The sequence below is a fragment of the Myxocyprinus asiaticus genome, chromosome 37 (assembly GCF_019703515.2).
Source record: "Myxocyprinus asiaticus isolate MX2 ecotype Aquarium Trade chromosome 37, UBuf_Myxa_2, whole genome shotgun sequence".
Taxonomy (NCBI): domain Eukaryota; kingdom Metazoa; phylum Chordata; class Actinopteri; order Cypriniformes; family Catostomidae; genus Myxocyprinus; species Myxocyprinus asiaticus.
Window position 1 is genome coordinate 16,833,445 of NC_059380.1, and position 25,542 is coordinate 16,858,986.

The 25,542-nt window shown below is 38.9% G+C and overlaps 2 protein-coding genes across 3 annotated transcripts in view; both read right to left on the reverse strand.

Moving 5' to 3' along the window:
• Positions 1 to 4,033, reverse strand: part of LOC127428007 (collagen alpha-1(IX) chain-like) — a 28,062-nt gene extending 24,029 nt beyond the window's left edge. The window contains exons 1-6 of the mRNA XM_051676039.1: positions 3,868 to 4,033; positions 2,419 to 2,493; positions 2,233 to 2,271; positions 2,067 to 2,129; positions 369 to 422; positions 156 to 191 (exon numbers count right to left, since the gene is read on the reverse strand). Coding sequence (XP_051531999.1) covers positions 156 to 191; positions 369 to 422; positions 2,067 to 2,129; positions 2,233 to 2,271; positions 2,419 to 2,493; positions 3,868 to 3,942 — 342 coding nt within the window. The 5' untranslated portion in view covers positions 3,943 to 4,033. The remainder of the gene's footprint in view (positions 1 to 155; positions 192 to 368; positions 423 to 2,066; positions 2,130 to 2,232; positions 2,272 to 2,418; positions 2,494 to 3,867) is intronic.
• A 19,746-nt stretch (positions 4,034 to 23,779) lies between these two features.
• On the reverse strand, positions 23,780 to 25,290 carry LOC127428377 (UPF0669 protein C6orf120 homolog). 2 transcript variants are annotated; one of them, XM_051676724.1, is made up of 2 exons: positions 25,152 to 25,290; positions 23,780 to 24,448 (listed from the first exon to the last, which is right to left on the reverse strand). In XM_051676724.1, exon 2 carries the CDS (start codon positions 24,407 to 24,409, stop codon positions 23,849 to 23,851), a length of 561 nt encoding a protein of 186 aa, XP_051532684.1. In that variant the 5' UTR covers positions 24,410 to 24,448; positions 25,152 to 25,290; the 3' UTR covers positions 23,780 to 23,848. The 2 variants fall into 2 exon arrangements, with proteins under 2 accessions (XP_051532684.1, XP_051532685.1); XM_051676725.1 differs by lacking the exon at positions 25,152 to 25,290 and adding an exon at positions 24,554 to 25,120.
• Between the last annotated feature and the right edge of the window lie 252 nt (positions 25,291 to 25,542).

Consider the following 25,542-nt stretch of genomic DNA (forward strand, 5'->3'; position numbering starts at 1 on the left):
CTCTGCTTGTGCTTCTCTAAGCAAATTGCAACTTTGTTTTACAGCACATCTTTTATTACTGCCTCCTTAGGTTGAATCGCTTCTATTGTATTCCTCATTTGTAAGTCGCTTTGTATAAAAGTGTCTGTTAAATGAATAAATGTAAATGTACTTACAGGGGCTCCCCTTGGCCCAGGCTTACCAGGCTCACCCTAATAAACAATAAACACCAGACCATAATTAGTATCTTTTCAAGTAAACTTCAGTGTTTACTTAACTTATCAAAGTGAAATGTAAATCATAAAATTTAGCCATTCTAAAAAAGGCCAACTCATTTCAAATTCAAACTTTATAACTTGTTGAACTAATATTATGAAGTGAAAACGTACTTTCTGTCCAGGTGGGCCAGCAGGGCCCAGTTCACCACGTGGCCCAGTCAAACCCTTAGAAAGACACAGCCATCGATGAACAAGAGCTTCACTCAATGTAGACAAAATATCAGTTATATTATTCACTGACCCGACCACAGCTTACTCGAGGTAATGCAATACAGTTGCAGAAGTTCAGAAGTCAATTCTGATTTCTGTTGCTAAAAGTTATGTTGATATAGTTGCACAGAAAAATAATATGCATATTGTTCAATGAAATTAATAGAAAATATATACAAAATAAAAATGTTGGAATGCCCAATTCCCACTACTTTAGTAGGTCCTTGTGGTGGCGCAGTTACTCACCTCAATCAGGGTGGCAGAGGACAAGTCTCAGTTGCCTCCGCTTCTGAGACCGTCAATCTGCGCATCTTATCACATGGCTCGTTGTGCATGACACCGCGGAGTTTCACAGCATGTGGTGGCTCATGCTACTCTCCACGATCCACGCACAACTTACCACGCGCTCCATTGACAGCGAGAACCACTTAATCGCGACCACGAGGAGGTTACCCCCATGTGACTCCACCCTCCCTAGCAACCGGGCCAATTTGGTTGTTTAGGAGACCTGGCTGGAGTTACTCAGCACACCCTGGATTCGAACACGCGACTCCAGGGGTGGTAGTCAGCGTCAATACTCGCTGAGCTACCCAGGCCCCCTACACCAAAATCTTGTTTTTTTACTATTTTAAACCCATAAACAATTTACCAATCCCAACACAAACACTCTATAGAATAGATTAACAAACCCTGCCCACATTTCATCTAATACAGTATATTTACGGTAGACCACTGCAGACACCAACATTAAACACTTTTCAGGGAAAACACCTCTCAAAAACAAGAGCCACTATCAAAACGCTGTTGATCTTTGCAATTCATAGTTTTATTTTACTACACACTTATCTCTACATGTAATATACAGTACTGTGCAGAAGTTTAGGTACTTGTGAAAAATGTTGCATAGTGAGGATGTCTACAAAAATAATGTCATATATAGCTTTCATTTATCAATTAATGCCATACAAAGTCCAGTAAACTTAAAAAAGCTAAATAAATATTTGGTGTGACAACCTTTGCTTTCAAACCAGCACCAATTCTCCTACACCTGGACACATTTTTTCTTGGTTGTTGGCAGATAGGATGTTCCAAGTGACTTGGAGAACCTGCCACAGTTTTTCTATCTATTTACACTGTCTCAATTGCTTCTGTCTCTTTTGTCTACTATCTATTTAGTATTGTTAATTTTGTGGAATTAAAAGGCTTTTTTATGACTTAATGCAAAAATAATAAGTTACAATGTTGACCGTAACAGTCAACACCAGCTAAATTGGACAGCACACAGGAGCCACAAAGATGCGGGTGTACCTTAGTTTAATGCACAGGCCCATCAGCAGCAGCACAGAGTTTAGCTCCTGGTGGCTGCATACTTACACAAAAAGGCCTCTGTCTCCATAAGGAAGTTTATATGGGGCTCTCTCTGTTTTCTCTCCTCTCTTTCAGTCCTGTTTTTCCATCCAGGAGCTTTTTTTTTTTCACTCAGACCCCTCCAATGCAAACTACACTTGCAGTCTCTGATGCTGCATATGTTACTTAGAAAAGAAAAGCTAATTTTATCTTGCTTTCCAGGCCTTTACAAAAATAAAGATCAAGACTCACGTCCGCTCCTGGTTTTCCTGGAAGGCCATTTAATCCGTTCCTGCCATTTTCTCCATCAGGGCCCTGCCAATAAAGCACATCATTACAGCATAATCATTACAGCTGTGTACTGGAATGCAGAATTTCAGTTTTGTCTTAATTCTGTCTTGAAAAAGAGAATACTTACTGGGGGTCCATCCGGGCCAGGACCAGGTCCCCTATCACCCTACAATTATAGAAAATACTCATTGAAAAACTACCATGTTACGGTGTTATTCAAGGCTACATTCATCCCTTATGTATAATATGAGGACACAGATTTATTCTGATGCTTGTGTATAGGGTTTATGAAAATGACAGGAACAGGGCTTACATCAATGCCGTCAACACCAGAAAACCCAGGGACCCCTGGAGGTCCAGGCGGCCCTCTTGGACCAACCAGCCCCCTCTAAAAAGAAACACATAAAAAAACATTAAAATCTTCTTTTGATACAAATGTATCCTGAAATCTAAATAGTTTCGTCTGCAGCGTCCTCAGAACAAACAAGTAATTATAGGTGAGCCTGATGCTCTGGTTAGAGATATCCAGGATTGGGAGGGTTACTTTTGACATGTATTCCACTACAGATTACAGAATACATGCTGTAAAATGTAATTTGTAATGTATTCTGTTAGATTACTCAAGGTCAGTAATGTTTTCTAAATACTTTGGATTACTTCTTCAGCACTGGTAGATTTTTTCACTTGTTTTGAATATAAAAACTCTGCCAGTACAGTAAGACAAAATACACATGTTAAAAACACATTCTCTGAAAAACCTAAATATCTTATGCAGTATTGTTTCTAAAATAAGATTAATCAAATTGATCTCGTTTTAAGGATTTTTAGATATTTTTACAGGAAAACAATACAAAAATTATTGTCAAGAATAAAATTTTTGCCCTAATATCAAAGCTCTTACTAGAAAAAAAGAAATTATGATCTAACGAGAATTTTCTTGATAAAAAATATATGATCGTGCCTGGTAACATGCATGTAAAATGGCTAGAAATAGCATTTTAGCTTAGCATAAAGCTGACAATTTACACAAGGTTTATTTCTATTTCTTCTGCTCCAAACTTCAAACTTACTTCTCTGTCTGCTTGTATGAATGCGAGCAGACAGAATTACACATCATAAGAAAGTGTTTCACCACTTCATTTCATTTCACATCATTTATATGTATAAAGTTTTCCATCTGAAAGGACTAAATATTAAATGAAAGAAATGACAATAAAATGCAAAGTAATCTCTTCAGTAATCAAAATACTTTTGGAATGTAACTGTATTCTAAATACCAATTATTTAAACTGTAACTATAGTGGAATACAGTTACTTATATTTTGTATTTTAAATACGTAATCCCGTTACATGTATTCCGTTACTCCCCAACCCTGGAGATATCACACTGGTGCTCTTCTGATCCTCGGAATGTGATAACAGCTGTGCACACCTGGACCAATTTAATGCAAATACCTTCCATTAGAAGAACAATGGATTCAGATACCAGTAAAGCACCACTTACTAAAAGATGGAGCTCACAATTAATTAAATGGAATAAAATATATGTAGAAAAAAACTGTTCAGAAATAGTGCATTTTTGAAAATGTTACTCACTGCTTTAATACCACATCACAAACCACATTCTTTTTTCTCTATATATCGACTCTCTCTATTAATTTTTATAATGAAGTCATTTTAAGAATCATAAAATACCTGAAAACATCACCTAAAACAAACAGCCCATCTCTGCTGCAAAACAAACACATTCTTTGTATTCTACCTGAGCAGAGCTGATCAGGATCATCTGCTGTAAAATGACCAGCAGGGACGCGCGGAGAGTCCCGGCGCGAGCCATAGTCACCCCGATGACTTGGAGGAGGCAAAACAGTCCTTTTTAATAGATTTGTTGGGGTTCACGTGTTTTCCGTCAATATTCCCCAACTGAACCTCAGCACAATCTACCACTCACTCACTGTTGTATTAAAAACTGATGTTTATTTATGAGCCGTGCAGGGAACTGGTAGGTGATTGGATGATAGTTTAAAGGTTGGCGTAAAGTGGGCGTGACTCAAGCGCCAGTGAGGTACCTGACAGAGCCCTTCTAAGGGTACCAAAGCAATGTATATAATACGGGATCCCATAGACATTCTATGGGTGGTATACTGGGCGAGGAGAAAAGAGGCCGTTTTTTAATGGATGTCTATGGAGGAGATGCTTCAGTGTGCTGAATAAACTGCTGTTGTGAGAAAAAAGCTCATCACTTACTGAATTGACTGCCTTCCCGCTAATCCTCAACATATTTTACACTAAACAATCCTTTTGGAATAACTATGTATAGAAACCTACTAAAACGATAAAATTGCTGTTTTATTAGAGAAGACACGGACAATATTGCGACAGATTTAGGTGTCAGTTTACGGCTCTACCTATTCACTTGTAAGAAATCCGCAAACGGTGACTTCGTAACACGCTAGTTGACCGTTACGCTCTCTGCGATGGTAAAAACAGGGAGTTGTTATAAACGAATATAAAATCTCTGGTAGCTGTTGTGTTAACCGTTTGTAAACAGTCTACATAGCCTGCAGATGTAGATCCGGAACAATATTTATAACATTACAAAACACTTAAACTTCGACAGGGTATGAAATTAGGTGCCTCAATAGCAAAAGACAGACTGAAATAAAAGCACGTGCCATATTTTGAAAGCACAACAAAGATTTAAAAAAAAGAAAAAAGATTCAAACTAAGTTGCTGTAAATAATTTTCACATTTTTCCTTTTTTGAAACCTCCCCAGAGATTATAAAACGTCAGCTAAGGTAAATACGTCAAGCTTTTTTTTTTTTTAACGAAATAAAACTATTCTGATACTACAGGTCATCTGAGGGTCTCCCATGCACCAGAGGGCGCTAAGTCTTTATGGACGCCGTCTCCTTTTTCATGTTGAACACAAAACCTCTGCCGTTGTCCTGGCACTGAAGACAAGCTTTAAAGTTTCTGGGTGTTGTTTCCTTTTTAAATATGTTGCCACAATAACCCCTTTATTATAAACACTATGAACGAGTTAAAATAAAGAGATTTTAACAGTGTGTTTTCCGTTTGAGTGTTGTTTACAGGCAACTCCGCATGAAGATGTTCTCTTGAGGACAGAAGTTGTATTAATTTGACTAGTATCTGATATGTGTATCTGTCTATCCAGAAATGGAATATTTAGACTTTTCGGAGGAGGAAATCCAACAGCAATTGGCTGCGCTTGGATGCACGACCAAGGCATTTACTTGTATTTTATTTTTACGTCTTAAAGGAATAGTTCACCCAAAAATGAAAATTCTCTCATCATATAGACACCCTCATGCCATCCCAGATTTGTCTGACTTGCTTTCTTCTGCAGAACACAAAGATTAAGAAGAATATTTCACCCCTGTAGGTCCTCACAATGCAAGTGAATGGTGACAAGAACTATGACACTCAAAGGACATAAAGGCCACATAACAATAATCCATACAAGACCAATGGTTTAATCCATGTCTTCTGAAGCAATATAATAGGTGTGACTGAGAAACTGATCAATATCAATTTTTCCATTTCACTCTTCCACATATTTCTTTTGATTTTTGGTGATTCGCATTCTTTGTGCATATTGCCACCTACTGGTCGGAGCTGCTGGAGATTTGTAGTAAAAAAGTACTTTAATATTGATCTGTTTCTCATCCACACCTATAATATCACTTCTGAAGATATGGATTTAACCACTGGAGTCTTATGGATTACTTTTATGCTGCCTTTATGTGCATTTTGGAACTTTAAATTTCTGGCCACCATTTACTTGCATTTTATGGACCTACAGAGCTGAGACTTTCTTCTAAAATTCTTTTTTTTGCTCTACAAAAGAAAGTCAAACACATCTGGGGTGGCATGAGGGTGAGCTAATGATAAGGGATTTTTAATTTTTTTAGGTGAACTATTCCTTTAATCTGAGTTTGCCTTGAGGTAATTCTATCATGTTTTGACTCTCCACCAGATCTAGATCAGCTGATTTGTCATGACAAGTCAAAGAGTCACAACTTTAGTGAGTGGACTTCTCCAACATCTCACAGCAGCTCCAGCAAAAGTTCATCTGCTCTGGTTAAAGAAAAAGGTGAGCGGTCACTCTTACTTTATGATGTGCATGTTCATGTAATTGCCAGGTGTTACATCCCTGCCTGGGTTGGCAGTGTGTAATTGTTTTATTTTTAATCTCTCTCGCTACTTATTAAGAAGTGGAAAATTCAGGGATCTCTTGATACCAAGCCAAGGTCAGGTAGACCACTCTCTCGCTCCCTCTTCTGGTATATTTAGAATGTGTAAAACCAACTATTAGGCTGAATTGATTGGGTTGGGTTAATTAGTACACACAGGTGTTGGAGGTTGCTATGAGGCCTATATATAAACCCTCAGTTTATGGTTCTCCATACAAGGGAAAAGAAGGAGAGTTTGAGTGTTGGAAAAAAATTGTTTTGTATTATTAGTTTGACTGGAATTTTATGATTATAAAGTGATTGTGAAAATAAGTGAGTGTGTTTAAAAAGAAAGAAAAGAGAGATTTAGACAAAGTGGGAAAAATAGATGTTTTTGTTTTTGGGGGGGTACTGGGTAAATTGTATTTAAGAAAAAAGAGGGATAGAAGGGACCTGCCTGCCTTTTATTTTGGGAAGTTTTGCTTCTTTTATTTTCTGTTGTGAATTCAGTTGGCTGGTGCTTGGAAAAGAGCTGTTTGATCTCTTGCTAAGTAAAATTTGAAAATGGCACTCTTAGCTCTTCTCAAGCTGTCTTGAAGAGTCTTCCATTTTGTTTTTGGAAGACTCCCAAATTTTAGTTGGACCCTTTCACACAATCACACAATTTCTGGTTGGAAATCAGAACTTTTACCACTACTTTGACTGTCTCATGCCCAACCACCATAAGTTACACCACCTTCTCCCCCTATATGAGCCTGACCACCTGAGGGGGTTGTAACACCAAGTATTTGTGAACAAACATGACCAAACTGTTTCTTTACTTGTTTTTTCTCTCTCGTTTCAACTGAGCAACATTGGTCCCAACAGTAATTATGTTATTTATGACAACAGCTCAACGGGGCAAAAGAGAGAGAGGTATGTTTAAGCACCTTCAAATGAAGGAGAATCTTTTTAACACTTCTGAATGTACTCAAAATAAGTGTTTGTCTTTCCATACCTAGATTTTCACCTCCACATTTAATGAGGACGAGTATAGAGAATCTGCTATGAATCACTACTATGATCGTCCGTATTGTGACTTTAATAAAGCCAGTTTAAAATCAGTCCCACCAAAATATCACCAGCACATTAGTTTCAACACACGAGGGGACCGGGTTTTGGACCATTGCTACTCTCCGTTCCGGGATGGCTACAAATCCCTCCCCCGCCCACCATTTGGCAAATCGGACCACTCTTCCATTCTGCTTCTGCCCGCTTACAGGCAGAAATTGAAACAGGAAGCACCCACCCTCAGAACGATCCAGTGCTGGTCGGACCAATCAGACTCTATGCTACAAGACTGTTTTGATCACACGGACTGGGAGATGTTCCGGTCCGCCTCTGATGTCGACATCGAGCTTTACGCTGAAAGCGTAATGTGTTTCATCAGAAAGTGCGTAGAGGAAGTGATTCCGACCAGAACTGTACGAATCTATCCGAATCTATCCGAATCAGAAGCCATGGATCAATAGCGATGTTCGCGCGGCACTTAATGTGCGGACCTCCGCTTTTAATTCCGGGAACGCGGAGGAGCATAAACAAGCCAGTTATGCCCTCCGAAAAACTATCAAAACAGCAAAACGCCAGTACAGGAGCAAGATTGAAGGACAGTTTAACACCACCAACTCTAGAAGCATGTGGCAGGGAATTAACATCATCACGGACTTTAAAGGGAATAAAAACTCCGCCATGAACACCGCTGCCTCTCTACCGGATGAGCTAAATACTTTTTATGCTCGTTTCGAGGGAAATAACACCGCCCTCGCGGAGAGAGCTCTCGCGGATGAAGCTACAGAGGTTAGTTCACTCTCCGTCTCTGTAGCGGATGTAACCCGATACTTCTGACGGGTGAATATCCGCAAAGCCGCGGGCCCAGACGTCATTCCGGGCCGCGTCATCAGAGTGTGCGTGAACCAGCTGGCTGGTGTTTTTACGGACATTTTCAACCTTTCCCTCTCTTTGTCTGTAGTCCCCACATGCTTTAAAACATCCACCATTGTGCCTGTACCAAAACAATCAAAAATAACTTGTTTAAATGACTGGCGTCCTGTTGCTCTGACCCCCATCATAAGCAAATGTTTTGAGAGACTACTCAGAGATTACATCTGCTCTGTATTGCCATTCAATCTTGACCCGCTGCAGTTTGCTTACCGCAACAACCGCTCCACTGATGATGCCATTGCATCTACAATACACACTGCTCTCTCCCACCTGGAAAAAAAGAACACTTATGTGAGAATGCTGTTTGTAGACTACAGCTCAGCATTCAACACCATAGTGCCCTCCAAGCTAGATGAGAAACTCCGGGCTCTGGGCTTAAACAGCTCGCTGTGTAGCTGGATCCTGGACTTCCTGTCAAGCAGACGCCAGGTGGTTAGAATAGGCAGCAACATCTCCTCATCACTAACCCTCAACACTGGAGCCCCGCAGGGCTGTGTTCTCAGCCCACTACTGTATTCCTTGTACACACATGACTGTGTGGCAACACATAGCTCCAATGCCATATTTAAGTTTGCTGATGAATATCAATAGCACCGCCCACAACCGCAAAGCACTGCAAAGGGTGGTGCGAACTGCCAGACACATCATCGGAGGTGAGCTTCCCTCCCTCCAGGAAATATATACAAGGCGGTGTGTGAAAAAAGCTCGGAGCATCATCAGAGACTCCAGCCACCCGAGCCATGGGCTGTTCTCACTGCTACCATCAGGTAGGCGGTATCGCAGCATCAGGACCCGCACCAGCCGACTCCATGATAAGACTTCTGAACTCTTGATCTCCCACGATCAAAATACATCAGCACTGCACTTTATTACCCTTACTCTTATATCTCACTGTCTCACTAATTTATGAAGACAGTCATAAATTATATTATTATTATTATATTATGTTCTCTCTTAACAACTGACTATCAACCGACAGCCTGAATGTCAATACAGGACAATACTGTACATTCTATATATATATATATATATATATATATATATATATATATATATATATATATATATATATATATATATACTTTTTTTTTATATATTTTTTTTTAATTTTTATTGAATAATGTGTATCTATATAGTGCGTATTGTATACTGCACAGTGTATGTTATTATTTGTATATTGTTGTGTGTAAATATGTGTATATCAGACATTTAAATTGTGTTGTGTTAATTTGATGTTATTGTAAATTGGTATATGTCTCATCACTGTCACGACTGCTATGTTGATCGGAACTGCACCCAAGAATTTCACACACCATTGCACTTGTGTATATGGCTGTGTGACAATAAAGTGATTTGATTTGATTTGATTTGATATCTGCGGCACTCGGTAGCTCACAGACCGGCCCGGTCCAGCCCTCCAGAGCACCCAACAGGCTGGAGACCGTGGATGGGCCCTCTGAAATCTTTTACTTTGTTTTGGATGCTAGTGAGACAACAAGTCCTGACAGAGACAATTGGGCTCATTCAAAGCCTGTTATTAAAAGGAAAGTGTTAAGGTAAGGACTCATAAATGAATTTCTTTTTCTAATAGATGATTTCATGTTTGTTCCATGAAGCAAAAATACAACACCGTCATTAAAACACTTGTGCTTTAAAAGTAATTTTCTCTCCATTCAGGAAGCATCAAGGGCAGTCTCATGTCTGTGAGGAGTCTACATACAGTGTGGTTGTGTTTAAAATACTGCATTCTCTTTCTATGTAATAAAACCTCCCATACACCAGGTGGTGCCATTGGCTTTGTAAAGTTCTTAACTGTAATCTTTTTAGTTACATTACCCCTCCCTCTCAGCCATCTGCTTTGGCTCAGAAGCTAAGTTCATTTTCTTACTTGTGGCTGAAAGTGAGATCTGTCCATCTGTCTCGGGATGTATAAAGCTTTTGACAGCCGCTTGAAAAATGAAAACAAGGACGATGATGGATCCTTGTCCTCCTTTTGGACAGATCAGGAGAGTGAGGGGGAAGAAGTGGAATATGTTAAGAAAGACAACAAAAAGATTGAGAGACCTGAAAGAGACAGTCAGGATGAGAAATAACTAAGGTGGCAGAAAGGATGGGACAAATATGTGCAGGATGAGACAAATCCTGGGGCAGATGAAAACGTAAGCGAGGAAGAGAGAGAATGTTTTATAGATGGAGATGCAAAGGATAAAAGCATAAAGATAACAAGAACAGAAAAAGAAGAGCAGAGGAGTGAAGAGGAGGAAGAAGAAAGTGGAAAAAGTGAATGAAGAGGAGGAAATAGGAAAAAAGATTTGCAATCACAAAGAGATTGAGATGTGTGAAGAGGATGAGCCAGAAGAGAGTGAGGAGGAAGAGGAAAAAAGTGGAGATGAAATGGATTGTGAGGACGAGTGCTTTGTCAGTGGAGAGGAGAACGGTAAGAAAAAAGCCCAAAATTGTGTTTCGGAGGTTGAGAAAGAGGAGGTAAGTGTGGAGAACTGTATAAACAGTTGTGCTCAAAAGTTTGCATACCCTGGCAGAAATTGTGAAATTTTGGCATTGATTTTGAAAATATGACTGATCATGCAAAAAAACTGTCTTTTATTTAAGGATAGTGATCATATGAAGCCATTTATTATCACATAGTTGTTTGGCTCCTTTTTAAATCATAATGATAACAGAAATCACCCAAATGGCCCTGATCAAAAGTTTACATACCCTTGAATGTTTGGCCTTGTTATAGACACACAAGGTGACACACACAGGTTTAAATGGCAATTAAAGGTTAATTTCCACACCTGAGGCTTTTTAAATTGCTATTAGTGTCTGTGTATAAATAGTCAATGAGTTTGTTAGCACTGAGCAGGCTAGATACTGAGCCATGGAGAACAGAAAAGAACTGTCAAAAGACCTGCGTAACAAGGTAATGGAACTTTATAAAGATGGAAAAGGATATAAAAAGATATCCAAAGCCTTGAAAATGCCAGTCAGTACTGTTCAATCACTTATTAAGAAGTGGAAAATTCAGGGATCTCTTGATACCAAGCCAAGGTCAGGTAGACCAAGAAAGATTTCAGCTACAACTGCCAGAAGAATTTTTCAGGATACAAAGAAAACCCACAGGTAACCTCAGGAGAAATACAGGCTGCTCTGGAAAAAGACGGTGTGGTTGTTTCAAGGAGCACAATACGACGATACTTGAACAAAAATGAGCTGCATGGTCGAGTTGCCAGAAAGAAGCCTTTACTGCACCAATGCCACAAATAAACACCTTGACACGCCTCACAGCTTCTGGCACACTGTAATTTGGAGTGACGAGACCACAATAGAGCATTATGGTCACAACCATAAGTGCTATGTTTGGAGAGGGGTCAACAAGGCCTATAGTGAAAAGAATACCATCCCCACTGTGAAGCATGGTGGTGGCTCACTGATGTTTTGGGGGTGTGTGAGCTCTAAAGGCACGGGGAATCTTGTGAAAATTGATGGCAAGATGAATGCAGCATGTTATCAGAAAATACTGGCAGACAATTTGCATTCTTCTGCACGAAAGCTGTGCATGGGATGCTCTTGCACTTTCCAGCAGGACAATGACCCTAAGCACAAGGCCAAGTTGACCCTCCAGTGGTGACAGTAGAAAAAGGTGAAGGTTCTGGAGTGGCCATCACAGTCTCCTGACCTTAATATCATCGTGCCACTCTGGGGAGATCTCAAACGTGCGGTTCATGCAAGACGACCAAAGACTTTGCATGACCTGGAGGCATTTTGCCAAGATGAATGGGCAGCTATACCACCTGCAAGAATTTGGGGCATAGATAACTATTACAAAAGACTGCACACTGTCATTGATGCTAAAGGGGGCAATACACAGTATTAAGAACTAAGGGTATGCAGACTTTTGAACAGGGGTCATTTCATTTTTTTTCTTTGTTGCCGTGTTTTGTTTTATGATTGTGCCATTCTGTTATAACCTACAGTTCAATATGAATCCCATAAGAAATAAAGAAATGTGTTTTGCCTGCTCACTCATGTTTTCTTTAAAAATGGTACATATATTATCAATTCTCCAAGGATATGCAAACTTTTGAGCACAACTGTGTATGTATGTATGTATGTATATATATATATATATATATATATATATATATATATATGTTTTGATGTCCCTGGTCATATAAACCTTATTCACGCTAGTTCCATCTTTGATTTTTAATGGGAATGACAACGAGGCTCCAAGGGATACATTTACAGTCTATTCAATGGGCTGTACTGCAGTTTAAAGTGTTTTTGGATTGTTATGCAGACAAAATATTGATAAAATATCTGTCCAAGAACATTCAGTATACAAAGAACTCCAGACAACACGAGTTGTGGAAAATCAGATGTGATCTAGGAGCTTTATACCGTTCGTGCCACTGAAGAGATTGTAAGTCTATCCCTCACAGCCTCGTTAAAAAAATTAAAGATGGTGCCAGCATGAATAAGGTCTATTAATTGTGAAATGTGGATGTGTTGCAGTGCACACAAAATACTTGAACCTGTATTATTATAATATTAAATATTTTTGCAACTTCTGTATCAGCCACCACCAGTAAGGAATTACATTTAAAATACATCAGAAAGTTCGATCATTTGGTTGATTTTATTTTGCCTATTCGCTCACATTCAATCCTTCTTGTCTTTACAGCAGAGACCTCAGAAGTACATCCCCAACAATTATGTGGTTCCAACAGAGAAAAAACTATCTGCACTAAGATGGGAGATCCGAGCACATGGCATTATTCCAGCAAAAATCTCTCACCCCTGACATAAAACTTGTTCCTCTGGTGCCTTGTCTTTTATATACACTTCTAATGCTATTATTTATTATATTAAACACCTTTTTTACATTGTGTGTGCTATGTGTGAAATGAGAGATCCAGATAATTGTTTTTATGAAATAAACTTTTTACTGGGTCTATGTGCTGTGTTCATGGCAAGTCACTGTAGGGGAGTTTGAAGGGATACAAGCAGTGGCGTATCCAGGACATTTTTACTGGGGTGGCCAGGATGGGGCACAGACCTAGTGTGGGGTGGCGATACCGGGAGAACCTTTAAGAATGGCACATGATCAAAATGTGTAAATATCGCATTGCTTTGCTTCAACATCTACACATGTATAATAAATGAATTCTAAAACTCTTGTTAGCATTCACTGAAATGTTTGTATTCAATATCAGACTGTTGTTTTGACATTTGACAGTTTTCTATTCCTGTTCTATTTCAACCTATTACAGTTTCTGGGAATCTCTGGTTATTTTAACAAAACATCAATTTTTAAATCAGTAATTGTTTAGGAAAAGTCAGTTACACATTTTTAAGAGCTATTCTCACTGTAGAGAATTAATCTGCGTATAACATTAGGTATACTGTATAATCATAAAAAGATACGTCAAAAGTACAGGTGATAACTGATTGAGGCGCCTTCTTGTATGCCTCATTAATGGCATCACGTATGGAGAAGTCAGTGAGTACTGCCTTCTTGTGCTCACCCCATGCAAACATAGCATTGACATGACCCTCTGACTTATCATGTGCTTTGAACCCAGCATCTCTGTACATTGCCTTTTTCCAACGATTGAAGCCTTGCTGTGACGTGAACACAGATGCTGGGGTATCTGGCAGAAAGAAATGCCTACATGCATAACAGTAGGCAGAGTCTTGGCTTTGAGAATATTCAAGCCATGGATACTGTTTATACCAGTCACTCTGGAAGCACCTCTTCCTGTTAACTTGCAGTGTCCAAGGAAATATTTTCAGATGAGGCTGTGTTGGACCTGCTGCTCTGGACTGTGAAACATCTACAAATAATAATCAAAATCAGTCCATCACTGTGAGGCTAACTGGTGCAATGTATCAATGCATTGTTACATCATTTTATAAGGCATGTCATATGAGCAAGAATGTAACATTCAAACTACATTCAAAAGGATTAGTTACAAAGTTAAGTAACAGTCAGTATTACAACTTGTTCCTTGATAATTACATAGAAGGCACTCATAATGTTGTTTAGACTGAAAGATTAAATGTCAAAACATACCGTGAGGTCTGGGTGGGGCAGCATGTCCTTTTATAGCCCAAAGAGCCTCTTCATCAATGGTGTCAACATCACCTCTTGTAATGTCAACAGAATCACTTTCCCCACTAGATGAAGAACCTGAAGTGATAAAAATAATAACCATCACATTCAAAGTTTGCTCATGGACACATTGATGTGACTTTTCTTCCTGTATCTTTTTATGTTCTGTATTGAGATATTAATAATATTGTGTATGCTAAAGTGTGGGTTTGCTCTGTATTAGCAAATTAATATCATACACTGAGCAAAAGTGGATCCCCCTTTTTAAATTAAATCAAATATGAGCACAAAAAGCAAATAAATATTCATGGAACTCAGAAAAGTAAGCAACTGAATTTGACATACTATTGTGAGGTAAGGCAGGTGGTGCTCCAGACACTCCTGGATCACACTCATCTCCCACAACTTTCTGTTGTGAATGTGGCCAGTCAGCTGAAGTTGAAGTTGCAGTGTCTGAATACAAAGAGACATCAGGTTGGAGGCTTTTCTCTGTCTTTTGCTTTGTACACACTCTCTCTCTCTCTGCATTGCCAGTGGAGCTAGGATGATATTTGTGTGTGTGTGTGTGTGTGTGTGTGTGTGTGTGTGTATGATTTATATTAAAACTATTTTTAACTAATCTTCTGCTGCAGCGATATTTGATCATATGATTGTACCTGAGTGACAACTTGAATGTAAGAGTACATGGCAAATTCATATATGTTCATCCAGAAGTCACGGGGAATATCTAAACATGACTTCCCGTGCTGTGCAGGGGGAGCTGACTGATCACTGCTGTATCCAGGCAGTGAGTGGGCTTTTCCACTGCTGCTGGAAGTAGCTGCAGCTGGTTCTGACTCTTTTCTTTTTTTGAAGAAAAAGATTTGAATATCTTTGGTTCTCTTCATAGCTGTTATCCTGGGGGAAATGCAATTCAATCAATCATTCAATCAATTATTCATTCATTTATTAGCTATAACTGCACTGCCCAGCAGAAATATTGTTAAATTGGGTACAAATCAGTGTGTGAAATTGGCTACGAGGGCTTATGGATGTCTGTCTGGAAACCCCAAAAAGAGCTCTGTATACAGTAAAAAACAAAACTCTATTTACAGTGTCTACACAGGTTTCCACATGTTCTGATAGCTTCAATTACTTTGAATATTACCAAATAAAATAGTTAGTCAAATCATTTGCAGCATTTAAGTGCAATTTGCCCTGCCTCTGCATATTTAAAATGTCAAATAAGGTATAAAAACTTTGAAGATTTTATTGGTCTGACTGACCAATAATACACATAAAGAGCTCATAAATAACCAATGTAAAGACTTAAAGTACAGTCACAGCACAAACCCTTCCATTTCACACACAGGATAGCCATATATATAACTTTAGCTATTGAACACACCTCCATCATTAAATCAGAAAACATGTCAATATAAAGATAACATGCTGAATGTGGTGTAGGATCTAGCTTACTCTTTAACCTAGCTACTGTTAACATGCTACATGAATGTTTTCACATTCAGATGGAAATTCGGGATAAATTTAACGTTAGATTAGATGAACGTACCTCTCAATTAACAACTTTCTTTTTGACCACAAATCGACGTCAAAGGTAGACGCTAGCTCGTGTCAGCTTCGTGCTTCTGACCGACCGTTATACTCCAGACCTAGCGTCCGCTGCCCACGACCTGTGGCACCTGCCTGGCCGCCCGAGGCCTGCCCCTCCCCCCACTGATCAAAAATCAGCTCACACAGCTTCAGTCCCACCACTAATATAATGGTCAGAAATATAAAACTGACCCTGGGTCAGTCTGACTCTAAATCAACAAATCACCTGAGATGTCATCTTTGATTGACAGGTGTTTCACTTGGTTCTTCGTTCTTGTGTTGATGAACTACTAGTCAGTTCTGGGGTGGCCACAGGGTGGCCAATGAGATTTCAGAGGTGGCCCAGGCCACCCAGGCCACCCCTAAAATCGCCATTGGATACAAGGGAGTGTAACGTACATCATGCCAAAGAAGATTCTTTTCTAGAAATTTTACAGCCTCCAGAGTAAGAACCAGACTCTCATGTTTCAGCATGCCGTGGACGTTTAGGCCTGTAGAAATTAAACAAATTGATGATTGTCTTTATAACTGACCTAAGCTAAGGTCATCAAGGGGTTTTAATACAAAACTGATTTACATTAGCTTCCATTTGATCAATGGTAACAATGTTGATCTATTCACAATTACAGTAGGAGGGCTTTTTACCCATTGCTGGAATAACATTCAGTGTTTTCAAATCTTCAGCGGCCTTCAGAATGTTCTGAGGAAATTCTTCACCTCTGAAACAAGCAACAGAAATAAAATCACTGATGAAAACAAATGTGTAGCTGAAGCACAACTGTCCATTAACTTTTTTTTTTAAGTCACCATCAATATTTTAGTTTTCAGTTTCCAAAAATGAAAGTTCTCTCATTTATACACCCTCATGCCATCCCAGATGTGTATGACTTTTTTTTCTGCTAAACACAAATGAAGATTTTTAGAAGAATATCACAGCTTGGTTGGTCCACAAGTGAATGGTGACCAAAATTGTGAAGCTCCAAAAAAACTCTAAAGGCAGCATAAAAGTAATCCAGAACACTCCAGTGGTTTAATACATGTTTTCAGAAGCAATATAGGCATGGGTGGAAAACAGATCAATATTAAAGTAATATTTTGTTTTTTACTATAAATTTATCCTGGGCTCCTCCCTGCCCAGTAGGTGGTGATAAGCACAAAGAATGTGAATCGCCAAAAGCATGTGAAACTGAAATTGGAGATTGACAGTAAAAATGGACTTAAATATTGAACCGTTTCTCACCCACACCTATCATATCACTTCTGAAGTCATGGATTCAACCACTGGAGTCATATGGATTACTTTTATGCTGTCTTTATGTGCTTTTTGTAGCTTCAAAGTTCTGGTCTCCATTCACTTGCATTGCGAGGTCCAACAGAACCGAGATGTTCTTCTAAAATTCTTAATTTGTGTTCAGAAAGAAAGAAAGTCATACACATATTGTATGGCATGAGGGTGGGAAAATGATGAGAGAATTTTCAATTTTGGGTTAACTTCTCATGAATGTACATTTCAGCTGTTAAACGTGGGTTTAAATGTGTATATTTTAGGTGTGAATGGCCACCATTTTTAAGCATTTGTTACTTTCACTAGTTCATTTCAAATAGTCCTGCATTATGAAAAGTTTAAATGTACAAAAAAAATTCCATGTCTCTCAATTAAAATGAGGTCATTAAAGCTACATGCATAATATGCATAACACGGTGTATAGCATGTAACCATACCTCAAGACATGACAGTTTTTCAAATTTCAAAAGTTTTTCGTGTCAACTAATCATGTATATCAGGGTGGCGAAGGCATAAACTTACACGTCAACAATGAGGACCGAGTTCCCCCACTGTCTGTGTTTGACCAGGTACTGTGGATCTGGAGTGGGAATTTCCAGTGAGTCCATAATATGAAGGTAATCCTTGGGAAAGAATGAGACATTCAGTTCAGTTAAGGATCCAACACATATAAATCTATCTTCTACTTATTTAACAGAAAATGTATTTAATCAATTTGCTGCCTCTACTGACAGTTACAATCAGAAGCAAGAAAGACTTTTTACATTGCATTCCCATCTCACCTGAGCCAGTTTGGATGTCAGAGCGATTTTCAGACCCTGCACCCGCACCTTCATGGGTAACGTAATAATAGCTGGTTAGTCCCCGTGGACCATGAGCAACTCCTCCTGAATGGGGACAAGGAGCATTTGCTCAGTAATTAATTGGTCCACTTGTATAATCTCTTTAAAACTGGAATCTCATTCTTGTATCTCACCTCCCCTCCAGAGTGGAGAATGAATGCTTCCATGCCGTGCTCAGCCGTTTCCTTTCTGATTCCATGGTTTCCTGTCTCCACCGCTGACTTAAGCTCAAGACTTGACCTTTGCATGGCTCTACAGTAATATTACATATAATTTGTTATGCAAGTTATACATGATTATCTAATATGAAAAAGTCAACACCTCTTTGGGACAGTATCTTAAAGAGATGAAAATGAAAATTGTGTCTTCATTTACTTACCCTAAAGTCGTACCAAAGCTGTACCATTTACTTTCTTCAGTTGAACACAAAAGGAGTTGTTAAGATTAGTTAACCTCATTCACCATTTAAATTAATTGCATATTTTTTCTTTACAATGAAAGTGAATGGTGACTGAGGTTAACATTCTGCCTTACATCTTCTTTGTGTTCTACAGAAGAAACAAATTCACACAGGTTTGGAACAAGATGGGGCATAGGGACAGACTTTTCATTTTTGGGTGAACTAATTCTTTAATGGACACTGCAAGAGCAAATTTTACACTACAAATCATAGTGCATTTTATAGTAGCAAAATCCTTACTATTCTCTTGAAATTCTGTTGCCAGACATCTACAGCATGGAGAATGTCCAGTCTATTAACAGAAACAAAGCGAAGTGTTTCATGTATTGCCAACGTATTCATTTGTTTGCAACCCAACTCCGATCAACCTAATGGAACATGGTTATCACAGGTAATTGATTTCTTCCGTTTTGTTGAGGAGTGTTTTAATACTTAAAGTGCAGAGATCATTAAAGGTGCACTCAGCCTTTTGTTTTTTGTTTTTTACTGCTAATTGCTAAATTTCTAAACAGAAAAAAAAAAATAGTACTAGTAGAATAGTTTTTGAAAATGGTGCTGGGGCACTGATATCACATGACCACCTGAATAATACTCACCCTGCGTCCAAACTCCCGTACTGTTAGAGTATGTACTGTATTTGAAGAAGGACTCATTTTTACGTGGGTAAAACGGTGCATACTTTAGGCATTCATGCAATTAGTATGAATAGATTCCGGACATACTTCATCCAGAGATGTGAGCATTGATCCGTGGCCCGAATATATTATTTAATAACAACAACCACCAAAATAATCTACTCTGGTTTTGTTAAACAAGCACCATTTAAACACAAGAACAACTTTCTTGGTATACATAGCACTTACAGTTGAGAATGGCCGTCTGATTCGCAGTTCACTGCCATTCTTTTAAATCCAGCATTTTGAAAGAGATGTCTCCTCAGCACTGAGGGATAATGGGATCATAAAGTGTCCAGTCGATCCGCACTTCAGAATCTCGCTGGAAATAGTGGGTCATCTGGGAATTTCTCGCTTACTGTTTTATGAATACTGAGGATTCAGTTAAACCACTCCATTGGAATACTGTTTTCATCTCACTATATAGTAGGGAAGAATGGATATTCAGACGCAACGGAGGTTTATCTCAATCGCCTGTAATCGGAAGCTTTCACTTGCAATATGTATATTAATCATGGCTGACTGCTAATAGCGCATTTTGATGTTGTATTTACACTGCTAGGAGTCAGCGCAACATAAACATAAATTTAAGTGCATCTTTAAGAATCTGTATAGTCTAACTGACAGGTACTGAGAAGACATCAGGGTGTAGGTCAACCACACCAAGAGGTTCACTGTCATGACTTCCCAAAGACTGAAGCCATGTTTGAGTGGGTGCGAGGTGAGTTGGGATATCAGCCTCACATCTGCGCAGCACTGGAAGATCAGAGCCAGATGGAGCAGCCCTCTCTGAAAGACAGATTATACATGTTCAGTGCACTGTTAACATATATTAAATGCATTTGAAAATGTAGACAGCTTAATGTAAACAGTACTGCATCAAAGAATTGCACTTAATATTATCTTTAACAAATATTTAGCATGGACACCAAAGTTCCTGTTGAAACACTAGACTTATTATTAATGTTACTACTGTAGAACTACACTGGCGACCAAAAGTTTCGAACAATGTACAGATTTTGCTCTTATGGAAAGATATTGGTACTTTTATTCACCAAAGTGGAATTCAGCTGATCACAATGTATAGTCAGGACATTAATAACGTGAAAAATTGGGGAGCCTGGATAGCTCAGCGAGTATTGACGCTGACTACCACCCCTGGAGTCGCGGGTTTTAATCCAGGGCATGCTGAGTGACTCCAGCCAGGTCTCCTAAGCAACCAAGTTGGCCCGGTCACTAGAGAGGGTAAAGTCACATGGGGTAACCTCCTCGTGGTCGCTATAATGTGGTTCTCACTCTCAGTGGAGCACGTGGTGAGTTGTGCGTGGATGCTGCGGAGAATAGCGTGAAGCCTCCACATGCACCATGTCTCCGCGGTAACGCACTCAACAAGCCACGTGATAAGATGCGCGGATTGGCAGTCTCAGACGCTGAGGCAACTGAGATTCGTCCTTTGCCACCCGGATTGAGGCGAGTCACTACGCCACCACGAGGACTTAGAGCACATTGGGAATTGGGCATTCCAAACTGGGGAGAAAAAAAGAAAAAAAAAAAGTGAAAAATTAATATTACAATTTTTTTTTTAATTGTTCAGAACTTCTTAAACTACTTCAGAGTTCTCATCAAAAAATCCTCCATATGCAGCAATGACAGCTTTGCAGATCCTTTGCATTTTAGCTGTCAGTTTGTCCAGATACTCAGGTGACAATTCACTCCACGCTTCCTGAAACACTTGCCATAGATGCGGCCATCTTGTCGGGCACTTCTCACGCACCTTACAGTCTAGCTGATCCCACAAAAGCTCAATAGGGTTAAGATCCATAACACTCTTTTCCAATTATCTGTTTTCCAATGGCTATGTTTCTTTGCCCACTCTAACCTTTTCTTTTTGATTTTCTGTTTCAAAAGTGGCTTTTTCTTTGCAATTCTTCCCATAAGGCCTGCACCCCTGAGTCTTCTCTTTACTGTTGTACATGAAACTGGTGTTGAGTGGGTAGAATTCAATGAAGCTGTCAGCTGAGGACATGTGAGGTGTCTATTTCTCAAACTAGAGACTCTGATGTACTTATCCTCTTGTTTAGTTGTACATCTGGCCTTCCACATCTCTTTCTGTCCTTGTTAGAGCCAGTTGTCCTTTGTCTTTCAAGACTGTAGTGTACACCTTTGTATGAAATCTTCAATTTTTTGGCAATTTCAAGCATTGTATAGCCTTCATTCCTCAAAACAATGATTGACTGACGAGTTTCTAGAGAAAGCTGTTTCTTTTTTGCCATTTTTGACCAAATATTGACCTTAAGACATGCCAGTCTATAGCATACTGTGACAACTCAAAAACAAACACAAAGACAATGTTAAGCTTCATTTAATGAACCAAATAGCTTTCAACTGTGTTTGATATAATGGCAAGTGATTTTCTAGGACCAAATTAGCAATTTAGCATGATTACTCAAGGATAAAGTGTTGGAGTGATGACTGCTGGTAATGGGGCCTGTCTAGATTTAATAACAAATGACTTTTTTCAAATAGTGATGGTGCTGTTTTTTACATCAGTAATGTCCTGACTATACTTTGGTGAATTAAAGTACCAATTTCCTTCCAAAACAGCTAAATCTGTATATTATTCCAAACTTTTGGCTGCCAGTGTATAATAAATGAATATAAATATAAATTAATTCTCTCTCCTGCAAGAAGATTTCAGAGTCTGCCATTTTAATTATTTTTTTCTCTTTTCTTTTTTTGATGGCATATTCCCGCAGTTTTAATCTAGCAACAGCTCTGTAATTATGATATTTTGACGGAAAATATGGCTACATCTCAGGGAAGGTACTAAACTAGAGGGAGTGTGAAAAGCTGTAATCACAAGCCAGAACCACTTATTGTGGTAATGCATGACATGTATTTTTGCCACAATTATTAAATAGCCCAAACGTAAACCTACTTTCTCGCAGAACTCCAATGAGATTGGATGGAATTTGCAAATTTGATGGAAGTGCGCTTTCTCCAGAAACAGATGAGATTAACTGGTTTGAGATATATATATATATATATATATATACTGCTGATTTGAAATATGTCCTTTGATCGTGATCTTGACCAAGCGTTTAGGAGATTTCGGTCTTTCTCCATTCAAATACATAGGAGCTGCACTGGCATGACTGGAAATAGCCTCCCGAGAGCATTTCAAATATGGCCAACAGTGGACTGAATTGCTAGAAACACTTTGGCACAGCCCAAACATTTTACTAAAAAATCTATTTATTTTTTAAATCTGTTTTTTCTTTCCACATAATATTAAGGGATTAAATAAAGTCCCTAGTCTGTAATGAAAAATATATTTATAAATGTCTGTAAATCACAATTTTCTGTCCAAGTGTGCCCCATGTGAAGAGGAGGATATAGCTGCAGGCATTGCTCCAAAAAGGGGCAGAAGCCCCAAACCGCCATTAAAAATATAGGGAACCCCTTACCTAACCTTAACCATTAGTGGAAGTGACGCCCCCTTTTGAAGATTATGCCCCTATTATATTATATATATATATATATATATATATATATATATATATATATATATATATATAATAGGTATAATCTTCATAATTATATAACAAGTAATTATGTAGTTGATTTACCATATTCTACAGAGCTCTGTCTCTGTAAATAGGATATTTGAAGCCTCTTTCCTCATTTTTAACACTAGCAGCAATGACCAAACACAGTAACAGTACAAGGCACACTGTTCATCTCATTGCAAATTTGTATGTGTATACATATTACAGACTTATGATAAGCTCTGTAAACAATGTCTAAAGTAGGATACCTACCTACTCAGTACAAAATGTAATAGAAAATTACTTTGCTCTTCGCCCAACAACAGCATCAAAACAAGGGAAAATTATCAAAATAATCAGAACCTTTGACACCAACTACCACCCCTGGAGTCACGAGTTTGAATCCAGGGCATGCTGAGTGACTCCAGACAGGTCTCCTAAGCAACCAAATTGGCTGAATCTGAATCTGAACACAATTGTAAATGACATTTGATTCAGAGAAATACTCAAAAATAACTGATTATTTTATTTGTCTTATAACTGCTATAGGCGGCACACACGATTCTTTGCTGCTTTATCAGTCAACAGACCCCTCTTAATAATAGGCACAACTGTACAACTTTTGTCACAAGGTGATTTGTGTGATTGCATAGTGCAGTTTAAAACCTAGAATTCACTACCCTAGGTCAGTATAAGACAAATTAATGCACCACACAATCAGATTTTTTAACTCGATCAATAAAAGGTAAGAACAGAATTAATAACAGGTCAAAGTGAGAACTCTATGTTAAACATATGAAGTGCAATCAGTTGTGTCGATATATAATCATCTAATTTGACAAGCAAACGTATCTTTTGAATTTTAACAAAATTACGGATGAAATTTACATATTTCTTATTGAGTGGTGGTGACTCTATTAAAGATTTATAAAAAACTTAGGCAAAGCAATTACTGTCCTTTGTCAAAAATCTGGCCATTCTTTTTTTCAATGGGAAGAATGTTTCCTTGTGGCAGGTGTTGTATTTTGGCAATTGGCACACTGAAATCAAAACAAAATTTCAATTACAATCTTAAGAATCCCAATCAGAATAGTCCAAAGGATTGACTCCTCTTCTTCCATCACTTCCTCAGGGCCCTGAGTGTGTCGAGACTGACCAGGAGTCTCATCTGAGGAATACGAGTTTTTCTCAACTTCATCTTCTGTCAGCGCTGTCTGGTCGTAAAACACCTTCATCTCAAACTCACTCTCCAAGTAGGAGGGATGCCCATAGATCCCGATTCCAACAGGCCTAACAAAATCCCCTGGGACCACCACCACATCCTGGCCACAGGTGATAGACTGAAGCTTGTAGTTATCAAAGTTTGGCCGTAGTGTTTTGTCAGAGACGTAGAGATCTGCATCTCCCTTGAGGCTTTGCATGTGCAAGATAATGCGTCCTTCGTGGCTGAGACGCAGGTAGCTGTAGTTTCCTGCCCCAATATGGCCTTGCACAACATGGAGCAGGACCCATTCATCTGGCACATAGGGCTCCTCGGAGTGCCATGGAGAGCCCAAGGTGTGGGATAGGGCCACCAGCACTAACAAACTACTCCAGCACAACTCCATGGTCACTGCTGCCAAACCCCAGCAACATCAGTTAGCTGCCTGCAATAAAGATAAATAAATAAATAAATCTGAGGATACATGTAATGTAAATGTAACAGAGCCTGATTTAAGACTTCTGACTGAGTATTAGGATTTGTGTATTACCCATCACACATTGTCAAGAGACTTTTCCCCCAGAAGCCTTCTGTATCTAAACCTTGCATAACTATGAATCTTCACCGTTAGACTCACGTCATACATCTACAACTGACAGCAGCGCTTTGGCTGAGGCTGTTAATAATAGGCGAACACTGTTTTCATAGCAGCCACAAAGCCATAATCATGTACTGTCAGTCCAGCCAAAGAAAACTGCTTAGGGTAAAAACCCCCCAGTAACATAAAACTGAAACTATTTTCATTGATTGATGCAAATAAACTTCCTTGGACGACTTGTGGACAGTTGTAAAGCAGATCATTGGTCATAGAAAAGAAAGCGTTTGTTGCATATACAAACAGTACAAAGTAAAAGCCTAAATCAGAAGCAGATTTTTAAACACGTCAATCTGTCCCAATAGAAGACCTCATATCTAAACTAAAATACCTAATCTAATCTAATTCCTGAAATTTACACGAAAAATCATGTCAGCTATTTAGCTAGCTGGCTAACAGGCATATGGCCAGTAGTTCTTATGAAACTGAAAACCTATTCCTAATTAACGCTAGTTCCTTGATATGTTAGCAGATATGTATTATTTTCAGGTACCGGTGCATTGTCAAAAAATATCCATTGGAAAGGAGTTTCGGCGTCGTTATGTTTTGAATTTTCTGTTACAGGTCTTGTGTTGAACACTTGAAGCTCTAGGACGCGACACCTTTGTAAGGCGCAACAGCGCCATCTGCAGGGCAGGAGGAAATCCAGAGCATGAGCCACAGTGATCAGGCCGTGGCCCGTGAACAAGAAAAAATCAAAGCGCTTCTTTGGCAAGCACATGGGCCGTTTCTGAAAATATGGGGGCCCTAAGCGAAATCCTACTTGGAGGCCCCAAAATAATGAATTAACTACACGAAGCGCCTAAAAACAAAACAAAAACAAACGTAGGACACAACTCCTAAACGTTAGCTAACTAATTGTTGCAATTTAATGCATGACAACG